The 18890-nt window shown below is 40.9% G+C and overlaps 2 protein-coding genes across 3 annotated transcripts in view; both read left to right on the top strand.

The window, feature by feature from the left end:
• Window positions 1-1269: 1269 nt before the first annotated feature.
• LOC308114112 (tumor necrosis factor receptor superfamily member 21-like) lies at window positions 1270-4310 on the top strand. 2 transcript variants are annotated; one of them, XM_080470768.1, is made up of 6 exons: window positions 1312-1344; window positions 1658-1776; window positions 1885-2048; window positions 2969-3148; window positions 3242-3317; window positions 3732-4310. In XM_080470768.1, exons 1-6 carry the CDS (start codon window positions 1336-1338, stop codon window positions 3976-3978), a joined length of 795 nt encoding a protein of 264 aa, XP_080326894.1. In that variant the 5' UTR covers window positions 1312-1335; the 3' UTR covers window positions 3979-4310. The 2 variants fall into 2 exon arrangements, with proteins under 2 accessions (XP_080326893.1, XP_080326894.1); XM_080470767.1 differs by having other exon boundaries at window positions 1270-1344; window positions 1658-2048.
• A 1382-nt stretch (window positions 4311-5692) lies between these two features.
• Window positions 5693-18890, top strand: part of LOC308114928 (F-actin-uncapping protein LRRC16A-like) — a 65735-nt gene continuing 52537 nt past the window's right edge. The window contains exons 1-2 of the mRNA XM_080472195.1: window positions 5693-6072; window positions 12291-12388. Coding sequence (XP_080328321.1) covers window positions 6033-6072; window positions 12291-12388 — 138 coding nt within the window. The 5' untranslated portion in view covers window positions 5693-6032. The remainder of the gene's footprint in view (window positions 6073-12290; window positions 12389-18890) is intronic.

Genomic DNA, 18890 nt, shown 5'->3' with positions numbered 1-18890 from the left:
TAGGGAAACATTATCTCTATAGTGATGAGCACCACCAGAAGACTGACGTACATTTAATGTTGTTATTAATGTGTGATGGATTTGTGTGAACATGAGTCAATCATTTGTCAAAAAGCGATGACATTGAGCCATCGTCATCGTTTGCCTTTCATTATTCATATATTAATTCATAATTTCACCAAACAGACCAGCTGCAAATCAGCTGATTCTCACATCATACATTCGGTCTGCGATGACTCAGACAAATTTCAAAGGCAGCATGTGCGTAAATGACTCACACCCTTCAGCGTCGGCGGAAACTCAAGAAGCCCCTTTTTTTCTGATTCTGTCAAACATGACTCTGCCGATGTTGACGAAGACGCCTGACAGCACATAACATGTTTCCTGCAAACGTCAAGGAACTTTGCACAAAAATATATTTTTCTCAACATTTTGTCAAAACCTCTGACTCAAGTGTAGTGATGAGTCATTGTACTTTTCTTTACATAAGTTTGAATTTCATGTTACTAACGTACACGTTGGAAAACCTTAAACTTTTTATTACAAAGTTACAAAGATGGCATTAATAAAGAAATTAATGCAGATTTGATGGGACTTATGTAGACTTTCCTTCATGGCTTTACAGAAAAACGTTCACTTTTAATAATTATGACACTGCAGTGATTTGAAAGACTTTGGATTATTTTTTTTTTTATTAAATGGTGTTTAATTATTTAGCTCAATGAAAGAAAAAAAAAAAAACTCAAGTAGTGTAGTCATTCTAAAGAAGTGGACATAAAACTGAATACTAAAAAAAATTGTAAAATAAAACAAGAACATGATCTATAATTAGGCTTTGTGGAGGTAGTAAACCCTAGTTGTGAAACCTGGTGAACTTTGAAATGTATTCAGGTAAATGACAAGCTGGTTTTGTTTGCAGGAAGTTCACAGACAAGGAACAAAAATACAACCAGCTGGATCTAGTGACCTGGATCAACACATAACCTGTAAATATTAGTTTGGTCTTTGGCATAAAAACACGTAAAACCTTCATTACACCTAACCAAAAATGTGGGGTCCATGAGCATGACCCTTGGTAAATAAATTTCTATGAATAAAAAATAAAAAAAATTTAATAAAAATAAAATAAAATAAATAAAATAAAATAAAATAAATGAAGCTTCTATCGACATTTTATGAAGTTGAAGTGGAAGTTACAGTGCGTGACCTTTAATTACAGTACATAGGAGAAAACCGCAACACCCACTCAGAATTTAACTTCCCTTTTTCAAACATTTGACTATAAAATGAATCACATTCTGCTGTCAAACCCCGTCTGACTGAAGTGAGGACACCATGAGCATGGTGAGTACTCCTGAAAATCATCTTCTGAAGTTTATCAGTGAGGTTTGACATTTTGTTTATAATATATAAGATGGTCAGTTGAATATACTGTATATAAACTGTCGGTTTGCTGGTGTTATTTGTTTATGTCAATATGGATAATCTTGGAACAGTATTTTCACATACAGTAGATGTGGAGCTTAAGAGACAAAACCTGTTAAAGCATGTGAATTCTTGAGAAACCACCCCAAGTATTGCCACCTCATGTTTCTTCTTCAGCAGTGATCACTGGGTAATTTAAATGCATCTACAGTAATCCTGGTCCTCTCCTCAGCTCCTGTTACCCTCTCTGTTCCTCCTCTCCGGCCTCCACACGACTGCCTCGGTGGTGGATTCCATCCCCAAGTATTTGCACCAAGACCCTGTGACCGGGAAGACCCTCCAGTGCAACAGGTGTGCCCCAGGCACTCACATGGTGGCTGACTGCACCGCCACCACCCAGACACAGTGTGCCGCCTGTCCCAGCGAGTACTTCACAGAGCTGTGGAACTACCTGCCCAGGTGTCTGTACTGCCACAGCTTCTGCACTGGGAACCAGGAGGTGGAGAGGGAGTGTTCCCCGACCAGCGACAGGCTCTGCCGGTGCAAAGAGGGCTTCTTCTCGGCTGATGACTTCTGCATCCCACACTCAGAATGCGGCCCCGGATACGGTGTTCATACCAAAGGTAATGTCTTTTCATAGGCTAGACTAGATGTTTGTATACTTATGCCTCAAGTTATAAGTCATCTCAAAGATCATGTTGTAAATTTAGCTTTTTACAAAGTGCACAGCATCTCCACCCACCGCTGGGTACCTGGAGATGGCAGAGTACTGACCATTTCTAGTCAAGTTCTATAGCTAAAACTATACAAAATACGAGTGAAAATACTCAAGAAATAGTATAAAACATTCCTTTCAAACATATTACTTTAGATACATCTCTGCATGTAAATCACATCTCCCAGACAGGCCATAAAATATGCTGTTGTAACATCATCAAAAAGATTATTTTTCCCATTAAATAAATAATTGTTTTGCTTAGAAAATAGGTTAAATATGTATTCAGTAGTGGCTTATGATTTTAAAAGTAGCAAGGAAGATTGTGTGGTCTTACTTTAGGCTATGAGTAAAATATACAGGAAAAAGGTCAAGTACTAAAAATACTACTGTGAGAGTATTAATAATAGTTATTTCCATTTCCTCATGGAGTTCATATGTGGAACTCACAAAGGGCCAATAGATATCTGGAGGCATATTCCTTGGAAAATAAAATAATTTTACCCCAATCCTAAATTATAAGTAAAGAAAAACATGGGATTTTTTTTTTTTTACAATATAATAATACAAAAATGACAGTTCCTGTTAATTATAATCTTTTAGTGGATAGGTCATGTAATGTCTGACTTTATTAGAATGATTACATTTAATTAAAAAGTGGATCCTTTTGGGGCTTGATAATCAATAATCAATGTTTATTATCCATGTTATTCTTATTATGCTCTTTACACAGCATAGTTAGTTTCATACTTCAGCCTTTTCAAAATGGGACATAAGTGACGTAAACCAAGTGCTGATCACCTTCGCCTTCACCTTCTTCCCTCTTAGGTTCATTGACAATGAACACCGTTTGTGAAAAGTGTTCTGAGGGTTTTTACTCCACTTCAACTTCTTCGCTCGACTCGTGTGTCAGACATGAAGAGTGTGCGAGTGGACAGATAGCACTCCTCCAAGGCTCCGTGTACCACGACACAGTGTGCGGCTCCTGCCAGGATCTGGCAAATGGGGGTAAGTGAGCTGTGACGTTCCTGCCAACGGTGACTGCATTTGACAGCCATCAACCAGCTTTACGTTAGTTTGCATTTCACCACTCTCCTCCAGGTGAGACGCTGAGGACGTTCCTCTCAGGATTCCTGCACAAAATGCGCGTTGGGAAAATAAGGAAATTTGTCATCAGGTGAGCCAACGTTTCAGATGTAACTTTAGCTTTCATTTCTTCCACCCATGCCTTTCTTTGTGTCTTTACTGCTAATTCTGGCGGAAGTCCAAAATTACCAAAAAAGTTCTATCTATATTTACTACTTTCCTACTCTAAAGTGTTTTTAAACAAGTAGGCCCACAGTATTAATTCAAGCAATCTGACCTCTTTTTAAAAATACATTATTGTTTGTCTGTGAAATGCTCTTTAAATTAAATACAATTCAATTGACAACGCAGTCAAAAACTAACTGACGCTTTTTTTTTTTTTTTTAACAACCAAGATAGTTTGAGTATTTACTCAAGCAACAACAGTTGTACTTGAGTATATATTTTTACTGCTCTTTCCACTCCTGCTTCAGACACAATGCTTACCTTTCACTCCCTGCAACAGGTATATCAATGACCCAGAGGATGAAGAGGAGGAGGACGAGGGGTGCATGACTGAAAGGCCAGTTTCCAAACAGAGAGGTCCTCTCCAGGAGCAGATCAGAAAGTGGCTGCACAAGGCTCCCGAGGAACAGTTGAGAAAAATGCGTCAGATGCTGAGACATTGTCAACTCAGCTTCACCGCAGAAAGACTCAAGAAGCGATTCAGCGAGATTAAGAAGCTCAGTCCAAACTGTACCTTGAGTTTTTGACGCAAAAAAACCACAATTCAGTTGCTGACAAAGACTGTTGTAGTTTAAATGCAAACATACAAAAGTTTGCAAAAAAAAAAAAGTACTATTGTTCTATATCCATTACAGGAAAAACATCAAAGTTCAAAAGTGGAAGGGTCTTTATTTTCTAGGCTTTTTACAAGTAAAGACGAAACAAAAAAAACAAACAAAATGAATGTATTTTTTTTTTTTCATGAATTGCATGGAAACTGTACTTGAGACGAACATTTGCTTTAGAACTTTAAGATCAGAAATGTGTAACGTGTGATTTATCTGTCGTGTGAAACTGCAAAATAAAGGACAAAATGTGATCCGTTGCATCTTGTAAGTTTAATGAAACACCACAAGATGGCGCCAGATATGTCTTTAACAGGTTAATGCGAATGGACAAGTTCTACAGGCATTATTTATTTATTTATTTATTTATTTATAACTGGCAATAATATTTTACATTATCAAATTGTTAAATTAAGATCACTGTTGCTGCTTGTATGTTTTGCAGCCTTGCTTGTCCAAGATGTCTAATATTCCTGTTCGTAAGCCATTATTACAGTAATACTAATTCGAGTATTTGGAGTGATGTTGCATTATACACAAGGACAGTAGTGCATGAAGCCAATCTTTTATAGTATTCCAGTGACAAAGGCCTCCATTTCAGAGGTTTTAAGCCACAAATGATGGAATACAGGCGATTTTTGTCACTATGATGCTTTTAGAAATATTTTATCATGTGTGAATGGTACACGCCCCTCACAGGTGGCAGAGTGTTGTGGTGACGGCCTCGAGGTCAGAGAAGCAGAATTAGTTGGTATCAGAACTTTTCAGGTTTCCTGAACAGGAACTTTGACCCAAATACCTCCCCGAGCACCATACAGTGGCGGACCGCTGCTCCTGCAAGTTATACGCCAAGAGAAGTAATATCCCCGATTTCTTTCAGGAGGGTGTAAGTGCTGATACTTAGATAACACCCTGGCATGTGTCATTTTGAAAATAAAGAATTAACTGATTGCAACAGTGAAATATGTCGACACATATATCATCAAGCAAACTTCGTCATTGTTCATTTCATATTACAGAAATGTTCCAGTCAAGACAAGTTAATCTGAGACCACGTGAAGGCCAAGTCCAGAGCATCCCAAGACCAAGACCAAGACAAAGCCGAGACTCTCAGGGACCGAGGCCGAGTTAAGACCAAGACCAAGAAGAATTTGGGGCTGGGACCAAAGACCAAGGCTGAGAAAAGACCGAGACTTTAAGGACTGAAGCCAAGTCAAAACCAAGACCTCGTCTCGAGACTGAATAATACAACTTTACATTACAACTTGACAAACGCAGCCCCAGAGCAGCCTCGTGTATCCACCATGTCCTATAGGGAGAGTTCTCCCAGTCCGTGGGTCTCCAGGATCAGTGTCGAGCCTCCCTGCTGGGAGTTGTAGTACAGAAACGGGAGTCACGGTGTGGCGCGTGTCGCAGCTCCTGTCGGACCACTAGAGGTCTCCGGTTGTCAGCCGGTGAGGACGCCAGCTCATTAATACCGGTCCGCCGCCCCTCCCTCCCCCCTTCTCTCCCTCCCCGCCTCCTCCTCCTCTCCCTCCCACCACGCCACGCCACACCGGCTCTCCCCGGCTGTCGCATCACGGAGCGGGGCGGGGCCCCGTTTCCCACCATTGGCTGCTGCTACTGTACCACCGACAGCTTTACGGTAGGAACCGCGGCCACCGGAGGAAGCGCGTGAGGCGTGCTCTTTTCTTTCCTCCAACATGATTTTGAGGAGACTTTAGCTGGTCATTCTTCCCTTCTCTTCACACCGCAGCGCCCCTGGAAGCCGCCACGTTTGACCGGGGATGCACGGATACATTGTCCGGACGGCGCGCGAGGAGGAGGAGAGGAGCATGTAACCGGGGAGGGACGCACCACCTGACTCTTTTCCTCTCTCTTCTTTCTCTCTTGTTCTTTCACCCACATTTTGAGGCGGATCGATGTGCTGACTGACTCTTTCTGCGGCTGCATTGGATTTAATCTTCAGCGGGAAAATGAGCGAGGAAGTGTCAGAGGTCCCGAAAGAGCTCGTGGGTAAGACGCAGATTAGAAGCCATGTGTGCAGACTGGAACAATCACCGAGAGACTCCCTCCATCACAAATCTGTGCTCGTGCTTATTGTGCCAACAAGTTTCTACTCGCGTTGTTATAATCCATTATCTCCGGTCCAGAAATACAGTCAAACTTACTGCTCTGAGGCAGAATGGCATTGTCCTCCCCCAGTAACTATGAATGATTTGACATTATTGCTCCGCATTAGAATATACATCTAATTAGAATAAACCCTGATGAAAACACAATTGAAAGTCAAACCAAAATTAAAGCACATTTTCACGACTGCATTAGTTGTAGGCTTGATGCCTCAAAATAATAAATATATGCTTCAAAAGCAGTCAGAGTAACAGTTGTATTCATAAGAACTTTATCTTACTTATTTCACATTTCTCTCGGCAGCCACTAAAATCTTACAACCTGACAACGATTCTGAGACGTTTAGAGTTGTAATGTCCCCACACACGTTGCCTCATACATCATAAACATGGTGTACGTTATTCTCCATGGACTTTATGTGGCTGTTAAAGCTGTCAGTGCAATAAAGCTTAGTGCTGTTTATAAAAGGAGCTCTGCCACAAGGTGTGTGTGTGTGTGTGTGTGTGTGTGTGTGTGTGTGTGTGTGTGTGTGTGTGTGTGTGTGTGTGTGTGTGTGTGTGTGTGTGTGTGTGTGTGTGTGTGTGTGTGTGTGTGTGTGTGTGTGTGTGTGTGTGTGTGTGTGTGTGTGTGTGTGTGTGTGTGTGTGTGTGTGTGTGTGTGTGTGTGGTCAATGGGAAGTGGACTGCAGCCTATATTAGGAAGAAAAGCTGAATAGTTTAGATGTGAGTGGTCAGACTGTCTGAGCCGTGCACAGAACTTATTATAGAGTGATTTTAGCACGCAGTAACCTCAGTCTCTTCGGACATCCCCACACCGAAGGATTTTCCCGGTCCTGTTCTCATGGCTCGCTCCTCACTGTGTTTGTGCTCACCGACTGGCTGGTTGAAGCTCAGGGTCTCTTTGTTTGGGGAAACTACTGTTGTTTTTGACACCATGGTGTAATGTTGGATAAGCCAGGCTCCTTCCCTGCCTTCATTTCTCACACACAAGACAATATTGGCCCACAGATGGTTGGCTGGTTGTTGCTTTTGCCTCCCAGTGAGAATATACACGGTTCAGTCAATAATGTGCAGAGGTTACATTTTCTCCCTGTGCATGGGTTCTCTATGGATTTTCCCAGTTTCCTCCTCCAGTCTAATTTGAAGTTAAATGGTGATGTTAAATTGCTCATAGGCGTGAATGTGAGTGTGCAACTATCCTACTCTGTTTGCCTTATGATGGACTGGTGACCCGTTCCTGCTGGGACACTGAGGATTAATGGGGGTGGGGTGGGGGTGGGGGTGCGGGCAGTGTGGACCCTTCTTTCATTGTGAAGCACAAAGGTGGTACAGGAAATATTGTTGGATCATGCAGTCACCTGTGATGCGTTTATTAAACACAGAACATGACAGCGAGCCACCTCTATTAAATGCAATTGGTTCTTCAACACAGGAACACAGGTATAAAAGTCTTATCTGTTTGGATAAATGTCAGTGGAGGTGAAGTCAATCCTTCCTGGTGGAGTAGAAATGTATGTGGGTCAATATCATGAATAAAATTTTGATTGAACTTGCTGTTGTTTTTCCAAAGATTCGGACCACGAGAGTTTAAAAAAATGTTTTTTCATGTATCATCAGAGGTGTTGGTCTGATCCACCACAGGTTCAGGAGATTTAACAATGATAATGTCATTGAAATCTCCTGACTGTCACATCTTTCATGCTCAGGAATTAATTTTAGATGAGTACATGCATCTCATTAGTCCTTTTTGAATTAATGATCAGTATGTTTTAAATGGGACAGGATAAGACTTGTCATGTGGTTTGATCAGCGTCTCTTTCTGCAATACAAGCGCAGCTGCTTAAAGATCCGTCCTGGACCCTGAGCTCAGTTCTTTGCATCGTGAGCCCATCATTGGAAACAGTGGGATTTTAAATTTTTTTTATTTTTTGCACACTTAACACATGGGATTTCTATTTTGTCATGATCTTTTGTCACTTGCTGTTGTCTGGACGTGCAATATAGCCAGTCATTGTTCTAAACATTCATGGTGCCTGTGAATGATGCAGCATTTCTCGTGGCATGCTGCACATACAAGTAATAAGATCGGACTTTTCTCTGCTGAGTTGTGGTTTTTGGGCTTCCCCTTCTTTATGCTTCGTCTTGTTATTGAAGAGCAGCATGGGATTAAATGAGGATGTTAACAGCTTTCGTGGGACTTACAAAAATTTAGACGTACATATCTGGAAATTGTTCTAATTTTATACTGAAACACTTTCAGAGGTATTAGTACTATCAAAACGGTGGTTTGTAGGTCACCTATAAAATATCTTAAGTAATATGGCAAAGAAATTATGCAACTCAATCAGCACAGTGAAACAGAGCAACACAACAGAGAACACCGGGTTGTTGTATCTTCTGAAAACTTACAGCAGCAGTTTTTCCTCCATCTCTGTGTTTAAAAAAAAGAGAAATCTTGCAACTCTTTCTATTTTAATCTTTTCTTTTTTTCTTCTTATGACCAGAAGAACACAACCACTCGTGTTTATGCAGACTGGGGTGGCTGGAGCCTATCCCAGTCTGCATAGGGTAAAGGTGGGGATCAATGATCCATGACGGGGCTGAGACACAAACTCACACTGAAGCCTACCTGCCTTATTCTGCATTCCCATGCCTCTCTTTATTGGATTTTTTTTAACTATGAAAACATAACTTCAACACAGGTCAGACAACAATATATCAAGTGAACCTGCTCTCATAAACCAAAATGCGTTGCTGCATTTATTTACAATCCCAGCAGACCTTTATACACCCAGACAACATAGTGGCAGAGCTGTTTGTTTGAGTCATTGAAATAGCAGGAAAACTTTGAATTATAGCGGTTTATGTTAAGGTGTCAAATTACCCCCAGCCATCTTGAAAACAAAGGTTTGGCGTCTTAATGATTTATCGTGGGCAGATGTTGTTTTTATTTCTTCATAGTTAAGCTCCCAGTCTCCAAACAAGAATTCTGGAGAAAAAAACCCATAAAGGTACAGGAAGAACATGTAAATTCTTACAAGCAGGGCTCGTACAGATGGCAGATTCAAACCAGATCTTTCCTTGCAGTGAGGTAAAGGCGCGAACTATTACGTTACCATGCAGCCTACAAACACGTGAGTCTAATGCAGATGTTTTCACTCCACATTCAGGCCGCACAAGAGCTTGACTGCAGAGTTGAACAGTTGATGTTAATCCGAAATAGTCCCCGATCATTTATTATTGCGTTTCAGTGGAATTGATGAGACTTGCTATGCAAACTTTTATTTTTTTTAACACTTGCGCCACTATCCAGCTGTTTGTGGTGTACGGCTATGCATGTGCATTGTATCAGTACGGAGTACTGAGTGTGCAGATGCAAGCTTTAGTTCAAACGCATTGTCAGTCATTTTCATTGGGGTTAAACAAATCAACATTCCATTACTGAACCCCAAATATTCTAAAACGACGACTCATCAGAAGACACATCTGGGTTGAGTTTGTGTCAATAAACTGAGTTGTGACTTTGCTGGTTGGTGAAAAGTTTGTTGGTGGCTTCATGAAACCGTAGGTCTCCCGCTTTACCTGCTGAAATTCAAATGTTCTTGTGACTCGGTGCTCATGTTCAACACAAGCTCAGGGCAGTTGAGCAGCTGGCTGGTTAGGATATATACTTCTGTTACAGTTATTTAAAAAAAATGAAATAAAAATGGCAGAAATATTATGCACAAGTGTCATGACTTTTTTTTTTTCTTCTTCTTCTTCTATATGAGACAAAGGCCTGCCCCGGCTCATTAAAGCAGACAAGGCCTCATTCTGAGGAGGAACCAACAGGAGACGTCTGTGCAGCTCTTTGGGCTCCGTGCTGACATTTTGCTCCTCTTCAGTGCTTGTTTATTTAGAAAGCTTAAGGCTGTCAGATGAGCCGTTTGGAACGTTACCTAATTATTACTTCCACTTTGATCTGGTGATGATGTGAGGAGGCCTGTAGGCGAGGCTACATGCATGCCGGCACAGATGTACACGTACAGAATCCCAGCCTGTGTCAGACACATGTTGTACAGACACTCAGCTGCAGACCGGTGGGGGTGTGTGCGGGGGGGGGGGAATTAGCAGTGTGCAGAGGCGGCTGACCCAGTTCTGCTATCTGAGCCAGCTCTTTGGCTGTGGACACTTTCAGTGGTGATGAACAATCAATCACAAATGGCTTAACTCATTGAAGGAGTGACTCTGTTTATGGTGAATGGACTTTACTTATAGATCACACTTTCATAGTTTTTAGCCTTTTCTAAACTGTTGACTGTATTACAGTAGCCTTTGCGAAGGTGGGGACATTTGAAAACGATAAAAAACCTGACTCTGTTAAGTTATCGTTGAATCACATCTACACTTTTACCTTCATACAGAGGAAAAACTACAGATTGCTAATATTTTTATTTTTTCCGTTGAAATTTATAGCACTGTATTAATCCCCAGAGGGGAATATTTCCTACCTGAATTGACACATCGGTAGCAGCACTCAAGGGGAACAGGTGGCAGCCGACAGTCTTGCTCAGGAACCCACGGTGCATCTTTTTTTTGGGGGCGGAGGGACTCAAGTCCCAATTGTTTGATTATCTAAATTTGTGAAACTCCCCATTTCATGAACTGAACAAAACCCATGGCTCTGTTTACAAATGTGTATATAAAAGCCTCCTCCTTCACTTGGTGGGTTTGTTCTGTGAGTACTCCTTGGTCCTTGGATGTTTCAGGAGGGGACAGTCTGTCCTTTCCCCTGGCTACTACTTCTCTGGTTTACCTCTTCATGCAGGCAGGATGAGCTGGGAGTTTTTCTTTGCTCGTCTCAAGCGCCTCGAGTAAACACATCCTGTCTTGCTTTCCTAAGGAGGTGTGCTTCTTTCTTCATCTTCTTCTGTCATTCTGTATATTGGTGTTGTGTACATGAACTTTGAGCTGTGAGTCACGTTGATCTTCAGTCTCAGTTCACCTGCTCTTTTATTAAGTCCTGTTTTCAGGTCTTTGTAACTTGTCTTGACCATTTATGTTTTTTGCCATTTCAGTCTCTCGCCATGAAAGCAACAAAACACCCCGTCACAGCTGGTGTATGTTGACGGCGAGAGAAAGGTCACTGCAATTTGGATGAACATATCTTGAAGCATAGGTGTTACATTCATCTACTTAGAATTTATATTTTGTTGAAAATCATATTGCAATACTTGGGGCATATATCGCGCAGCTCTTTCAGTCTTGTGTAATATAAAACTACCTATTCACAAGGTTTGTGATTGGCTCCAGACTTATTCTGCAGCAAAGGGAAACAACCTCAAACATACAGCCAGTGGCTGAATTATGTTCGTTTCGTTGTTCTTAAACGTATATTGGGTTGTTTTTTAACGGCAAAAAAGAAGAATCTAATATACAGCCAGTGTGTAAGAAGTAAGTAGACAAGGACTGCTGGTAATGATGGCGTGCCACTCGCACTGCTCTGATTCTAACACAACGTCTGTTTGAGTTAAAGTGGAGAGACAAAAGGATCTGAACCCAACTGTCAATAACTGTTCCACGTGTGTTGTGAACTGAAGAATGAAAAACTTTTCAATTTGCATCAAGAGATTTCAAAAACCTCCTTTTCTCCCACAACCTAAACATTCTGCGCAGTAATATATTTATAGAAATTGAGGAATTTGACAAATCTTCTTAAAAATATTTTTTTTTAGGATTGTTTATTCACATTTTTGTTTTCTCTTTTACTCTTGTGAGCTTCACATCTCACAACAAATGATGAAAAAAGCCACAAAAGTGTTTGATTTTGAAAACATGCGTTCTGTCAAAGCTCATTTTAACAAGTAAGTATGAGTATTGGGTGATATTCCTCGTGGAAAAAAGGTGCCCTGACGTGTGTCTGGGGAGAAAAGTAAAAAGTTGAAATTCTTTTGATAACTTGATGAGCCTTTCTGAAGACTGCATAAGGAAAGCTCTACAAAATACATCTGGTAGCAAATGAGTTTATACTTTTATGTATAATTACATTTACATTTTTGCCAGATTTTCCACTCAAGTCTGAATCGCTGCTCACATTCCTCGTCTGTCTTCCCCTTTGTACAGAGAGTGTGAGGGATGCAGTGGGGAGGAAGGTGAAGCTGTCACTGAGGAAAAGAGTCAAACTGGAGATCAAAGGAGACAAGATGGAGAACAGAGTCCTGGTGAGTCAACTCCTGCTGGTATCCAGCCACTTCTTTATTAAAGAAACAGTGTCCTTTATGTCCCTCTCTTGAAATGTACAGTTTTCTAATAATCAACATCAAACCATCCCACTTTAATCACTTTTTTTTCTTTCTTCTATTTCTGTGGTGAGGATCACAACTCAACACCGTCTCGCACTGCTTTGATTTTCGGGGGTTATTACCTCCAAATCAAAGGAGGAGAGGTTGTGAACGGCGCTTACATCCACCTCAACATCTCCTTTCTCATTCACACCATGAACTGTTTATCAGTGTGTCTGCAGGCATTGCGATGCGGCAAATGTGAAAATGTTTCTATGGCGTTGCTATCTTTAAATCCTACTGGTCACATTTGAAAAGTCTTATGATTGACTTCCACCTTGCCTCACTGTATCTGGGTTGTGTTATTTTCTGTGTCGGACACAAGTCAGACAGTTTGAGACTGCAGTGCAAATTGCAGAAGCATGTGTTGAACAAGATGTGTAGGTGTGTTTGCGTGCGCGAATGATTTATCACAGTCTGATCAATCAGAGTCACTGATGCTGAACTGGCTCATACGAGCGCTTGTACTGTGCACTCTTGTATGTACAAAATAACTTTCTAAGTGACTGAACAATTGTAATATATTAGAGCTCCAAGTTGCTTCTTTAAAAGTAGTTGAGTGATTTTACTGGTTAATTGCAAACAAAAGAAACTAGTTTTTGGCCCGTTTACACAACGTTTCAAAGTGAAAATGGAAAAAGTTGTTGTATTCTGGCTATTTACACAGCAACAGAGCTTGGAACCCCAGTAAATGCAACTTTTTTAAAAATGGCTCCCACAGTGGAATTTTTTATTTTTTTTTTAAATGCTCCATAAATGAGGAAAACACAACTTTAGTGAAATGCTGCAATTGCGAATTTGCAACACGGCCATAGGTAAATAGTTAACAACGGCGACCTCCCGAGTGGCATGACTCCATATTCTCCTGGGACTTGGTAATTTTGTTGTTGAGTCGCCCGAAATATAGGAATTCAACTTTTGTCGTCTGTCCACCATAATGTCTGTGTACTCGCCAATGAAAATGCAAAAAGGGTTAATGTAAATGGCGCCATAATTAATCCTCTGAATCAGTCCAGCTGTGACTGAGCTGTGAGCACTGTGTGAAGTTATATCCATTAGTTGAAGGAAGATGCTCTGTAATCTGGACGATAATAACTCTTCAAAGATGTGAATTAATGACCTAATGGCAGTGAGAATAAGCAGCAACCAAATACCTTTGGTGAACTACATTCAGACACCAAAAGACACACCTGGCAAAGGGAAGCTAACCTGAGTTTAAGACCGCTTGGCGGTTCTTTTTAAGCAGAACCCACAGTTAAAGGTAGTTGCTGTCAGGGGTTTGGAATTATTAAGGCCAAATCCCTTATGTCAACACTAACACTTGGCACAGTGATCAGGAAGGAAAATAACTGCAACTCTACCACTGACTTCAGGGAGTTTTCATCTGGGTCATGATTTTTCAAAAAAGGAATCGGTTAATAACTGGCAAGAGGGGATATTTCAGTACATCATTAATTTCACCAAATTATGGCCTTTAGATATAAACATTTTTCCTGGTTGTGCAAAATCAAATTTCCATGTTTTGACTGTAGTTACAATCAATTGGACTCAGGCAGCACAGATTTGAAAGTAAAAGTTGTTTCTAGAAATTTTAGTTGTTTTAGCTGCTCTTAATGCATTTTGGCTCTATTTTCCATTTCAGTGGGTTTCTAGTGGGTTTTAATTTGATCAGTTTTACTATTTCAAGGAAAAAAAACAACAAAATCAAGCAGATATGTGTTACTTCTACCATCGGGTATGAAAATACGATCAAAAATGTACATGTCATTTTGTGGAGGCTTCAGTGGTTGAGCCACAGGTTGCAGACCCCTGCTGGGCTCACCAAATTACAATAACAAACTTTGTGCCATATCCTGGTTTCTTCCCAGTCACCTTTTGTCTGACCTCTCATCACGGTCTGAAAATGTCCTTACCTTAATTTTTAAATAGATTCAGCATTAAAGTGAAGTCCCTTTTAAAACAGTAAAATCAGCAGGTGAAGCTGTAAACACTGATCCAGTACCAACCTGCAGCTGTGAAGCTGCTCACACACCCTCAGTGTTTCCACAAGGCAGGTAGAAATAGCAGCTCGGACCGTTAACTCCAGGCCAAGAGCAGTAAATCCACTGGCTGCTTAATAATTAATACCTGGTAGATGATTAAAAATGCATATTGGCTGTTTCGGGAATGAAGAAGGACAAAAAGTCGAGGATAGTTAAAGCAGAACGAGTCCCTGTGAAGATCAGTATCTGAGCCGGGTCCATAAAGTTTGACAGTTAGATCTGAAAGCTTTCAAATGCTGTGAATGTTTAATACGCACAGCTCTGCATTGAGATGACGTGGGGTTTTTTGGGTTTTCTTTTTAAGCAAACTCCCAGTGGAATAAAGCTTTTAGTCACTCTGTGTGGAGAAAGACACCAGGAAAAAGAAGAAAAATTGAAAAGTACTAAGAATAGGTCTGCGCAGCCAGGATTTGGGCTTTCAAATGTAATACTCTCACTTATTGAGACCACAATCCAGACTCCGTCAGAAATTTTAATAAAAGCAAAGTCATCTGGGGACACCAGCAGAGAAAGAAATAAGAGGTGAGAGACAGACGTGATGAGCTTCTTTTTCACGTCTGCTCTACTCGATAAATGGTCTGAGAGGTGAGAAGCAGCAGGCGGGAACAGGATCCTCTGCGCTTGTCATTCTGTGTAATGTAATAATTAATTGAAGACATTATTACCACAGGAATCTCGATTCACCAGGCTTATCTCAGCTAAGGTAATGAGATATGGAAGAAGTCCAGTGGCAATAATCGAAATACAGACTTTGTATTAATATTGCCTCAGCCAGCTACAGTTAACGGACAAATTGTTCTCGCATTTATGCCAGATAAATATATATTTTTTAACATTCTCACTGGGAAATTGTCTCTGTAACATGTGGAAGTCGTGATGAAGTCCAGTCTCATGTAGTGCTTGGTTTCAGGCGAACTCGATGTGGCCGTTGCAACAATGTCACCGTGTGGGAGTCGAACACAGACGCACACAGGCACCAAACAATGCAAAGGAGTGGGAGTCAGTACTGGGAAGTGAGGAATTCCAGTGCAGTGTCTCTGGTATTTGGTCCAGACGTGAAGCACGAGCACGTATCTGCGCTCCGCTCGGCTGAACGGAACAAATAAACCCCTGTTTGTTGTTCCGCAGAGGAGCCTAGTCTGAGAGAGCCATTATGGAGGAAGTGGCTCGGAGAGAAAACAAACAAGTCATGGAATTGTAACCTGCGAGTGCGTTCGTATCTAGATGGGATGAAAGAACAATATATTTACAGATTGTCTGCAGATCAGATGTCGTGGCCAAATAACCGTTCCAAGTTTTCCTGAGAGGTGTCCAAACAGGAAAATGTTAAAGGGGCGGTGCACCAGTCATAATTAACCTTCGTAGCTGTGTCAGGGAAGGTGGAGGACTCAGTGTTGTACAGGATTCCTAAGAGAGTGTGTATGACTGTATAAAAAACACAGCACAAGGTTATTATATATGTGTATATATATATATATATATATATATATATATATGTGTGTCTGTGTATATAATTCTGCGTGAAATAAGTATGCTTAGTGGTGACATTAGAGTATAAACATAAAACAGGGAAAAAAAAAAATAATGGTCAAGGTGTAGTACGTCCAGCGTGTGAAATGTTTGAGAGGTGTAAAAACTGTTCTTCTTTACAAGAGATTTATGGAGTGCTCTTTGTTAATAATAGGAAAACAAAGTGATCCAATTGACTGACTGATTCTTGAGACAAGGTGTAGCGACGACATCCACCTGTGTGTGTGTGTAACTTTAAATCTCTGAAACCTCACAGAGAAGTTCTATATTTGCAGAGAAGGTGTGCCGGTCAGAGTCTAACCGTCTCTCACTCCTCACACAAGTTTCAGAGGTTCCAGTCATAGATTGGTGGACCTCTTTAACAATGTATTTGAGGTAGTTCACATGACTAAGATTGAACTTTGAACTTCGGTGACTTGTAGAGAGAAGGGCATCAGGTGTAAAAATGAAGATTGAGCATCTGTGTTGCTATTTTAAGATCTAGCTCGACAACTTTTAATTTGCCTGATTTCTATTCGGAACTGATCTGAGAGTGATTCCCATAGTCTTGAGGTTTTCTCCCTCCAGCTAGTTTAAACCACGTGTGGCCACAGCTGGATTTACTTTAAACAATGTGGAGCATCTGTCTACTGTACAAAGTGTACAAATAATGAAGGCTGGAATATGATTATTTCCTCTATCAATTTGCTTTTCTGTCAAAAACACACAAGGCTTTTCCGTCTGGGCTCAGCCTGGGAGTGGATCACTACAGTGCCAGAGGCTTTTCTTAAGCACACTAAAGCCTGATAGATACAGTCATCTTCCTCCTTTGAAGACCGAGGGATGAAGGAGGTAGGGATAATAGCATCAGTCCGTCAAACACACCCGAGGGAAGGGGAGAAGAGAGAGAGAGGGAGGGCAGGCGGGAGAGCTGAATAGGCAAGGAGACGCAGTGTGCAGGGCAGAGGTCATAGAGGGAGTAAGAAAACGAGAAGATCATAAAGTGAAGCAGTTGTGTTCTGTTAAACTCTGAAAGAATATCATACACGCAATGCCTGAGGAGCATTACCTCTCCTCGTCTTGAGCAGTTCCCTCAGCCCGTCGCTTTTTTTCTTTCGTTTTCTTTCTAACCTCGAGGTCTTTCATTAGGGGCAGCGGGAAAATAGAAGTGACCCAGTTCTTTGTTCCCAGATGATCACCTGTAATGTTCCCTCAGGAGAACCAGATCCACCCACCCCCCCAGCCAATTCTGACAGAGGTACCATTTACCTGCCATAGGGAAAGGAAGACACACACACACGCACACACAGCTCTAGTATCACCAGAGGTCCCTAACTCTAACCTCAACCTTAATCTAACGTTAAGGCATCTCATCACCTCAAAATTAAATCGTCTGTCTCATGAGAAAACACACTTAAGTTAATTAAACGTTGGTAAAGCTCTCGGACACGCACGCATACACAAATACACACACACACACACACACACACACACACACACTTGTACAACCTCACTTGTGATGCACTTACTGTAATAGAGTTACACTAAATGTAACTATGACTATGTGAAGACAGATCTCACCTAAAGGTGGTGTGATGGATTCATACACACACTGACCCTACCACACCAGTCTGAAGTGACCATTAATAAACTGAATGTACTGTAATTTCCATTTGATTGATAGATTTACGATAATGTAGATTCATATAATGAGGTGTGCACCTTTCTTCACTTTACATGTGTGGCTTTACATTTATATTGTAATAAAAGCATTTGAATATAGAATTGAAAATAAAACAAAACATCCTAAATGTTGCAGCAGAGCATGCTTGTTAAAGTACTAAGCTACACACAATAGTCAGTACTCATTGAGGAGGAGCTGTGGATGAACATGTAGTGTACATCATGTGACGGTGAGGAAACATCACGTGAACCTTCACTGGTAATGTGCTTGTCTTTTAGAGGCCTAAACATGGTGTTAGTTGGGTTACTGACATGCACTGAGAGCCTCTCTGTTTCTTGTTGTAGTGCACTTCTCTGTGGAGAGAATTCATTTGTTATTTGTGCTCCGTTCGCTGGTAACATGTATGAATCATCATGCAGAGGAAATGTTTTGTTTTTTTTCTCCCGCTAAGTTATCCAGTGTTTTCTATTTTTTAGATTTGTGGTCAGAATCTTCCCAAAATAAACCACAGTGGCCTTCCAGGGGTCTTTCCTGCCCAAATAAATCTATTTATATTTTAGTTGTCATTCCTGAGGTTTCATTTTTTTGAGACTTGTCTTGCTCGAGTGGACTTGAACACAAAAGTTCTATTTCTTTTGTCTTCAAGCTCGAGGTTCAGTGTGAGTTCAGACAGTTAATAATCCTGTGAAGCACAACGTCATTGTGCCTATTAAACAGTTAACTCTCTTTCCAGGTCCCCTGTGTTCTCTATCATAAGGCTGTGCTCATTATTAACATAATTAGGGTGACATTCAGAGCTAACCAGGCAGTGAGAATGTGTCAAACAGGTCACCATATCCCTGCTGAGTATACACTGCACTTTCTCTATAGTCCACCACGGTGTTGTGTTCAGCGGTTTATGTTTGGTCAAATGGTCCAGTCCATTTAAATTAAAAAGATGAAAGTGTTTCAAGTGATAATTTGGCCTTTAATGCTGAAGAGGGTCAGATAGAACGGAACATGAATTAATTATTGCTTTCAAGTTTAACAAAACAAGTTTAAATCGGGCAGCCGGACAAGCAAAGAAGAAGGGGGCCTCATTCATTTAATTCATGTCATTTTGACATAATTACGTGGAAGAGCACTTTTGTCAATATTATACAAAAAA

Source organism: Lipophrys pholis (genome assembly GCF_963383615.2).
Source record: "Lipophrys pholis genome assembly, chromosome: 9".
In the NCBI taxonomy this organism is placed as follows: domain Eukaryota; kingdom Metazoa; phylum Chordata; class Actinopteri; order Blenniiformes; family Blenniidae; genus Lipophrys; species Lipophrys pholis.
This window is presented reverse-complemented; position numbering and strand designations above follow the sequence as displayed.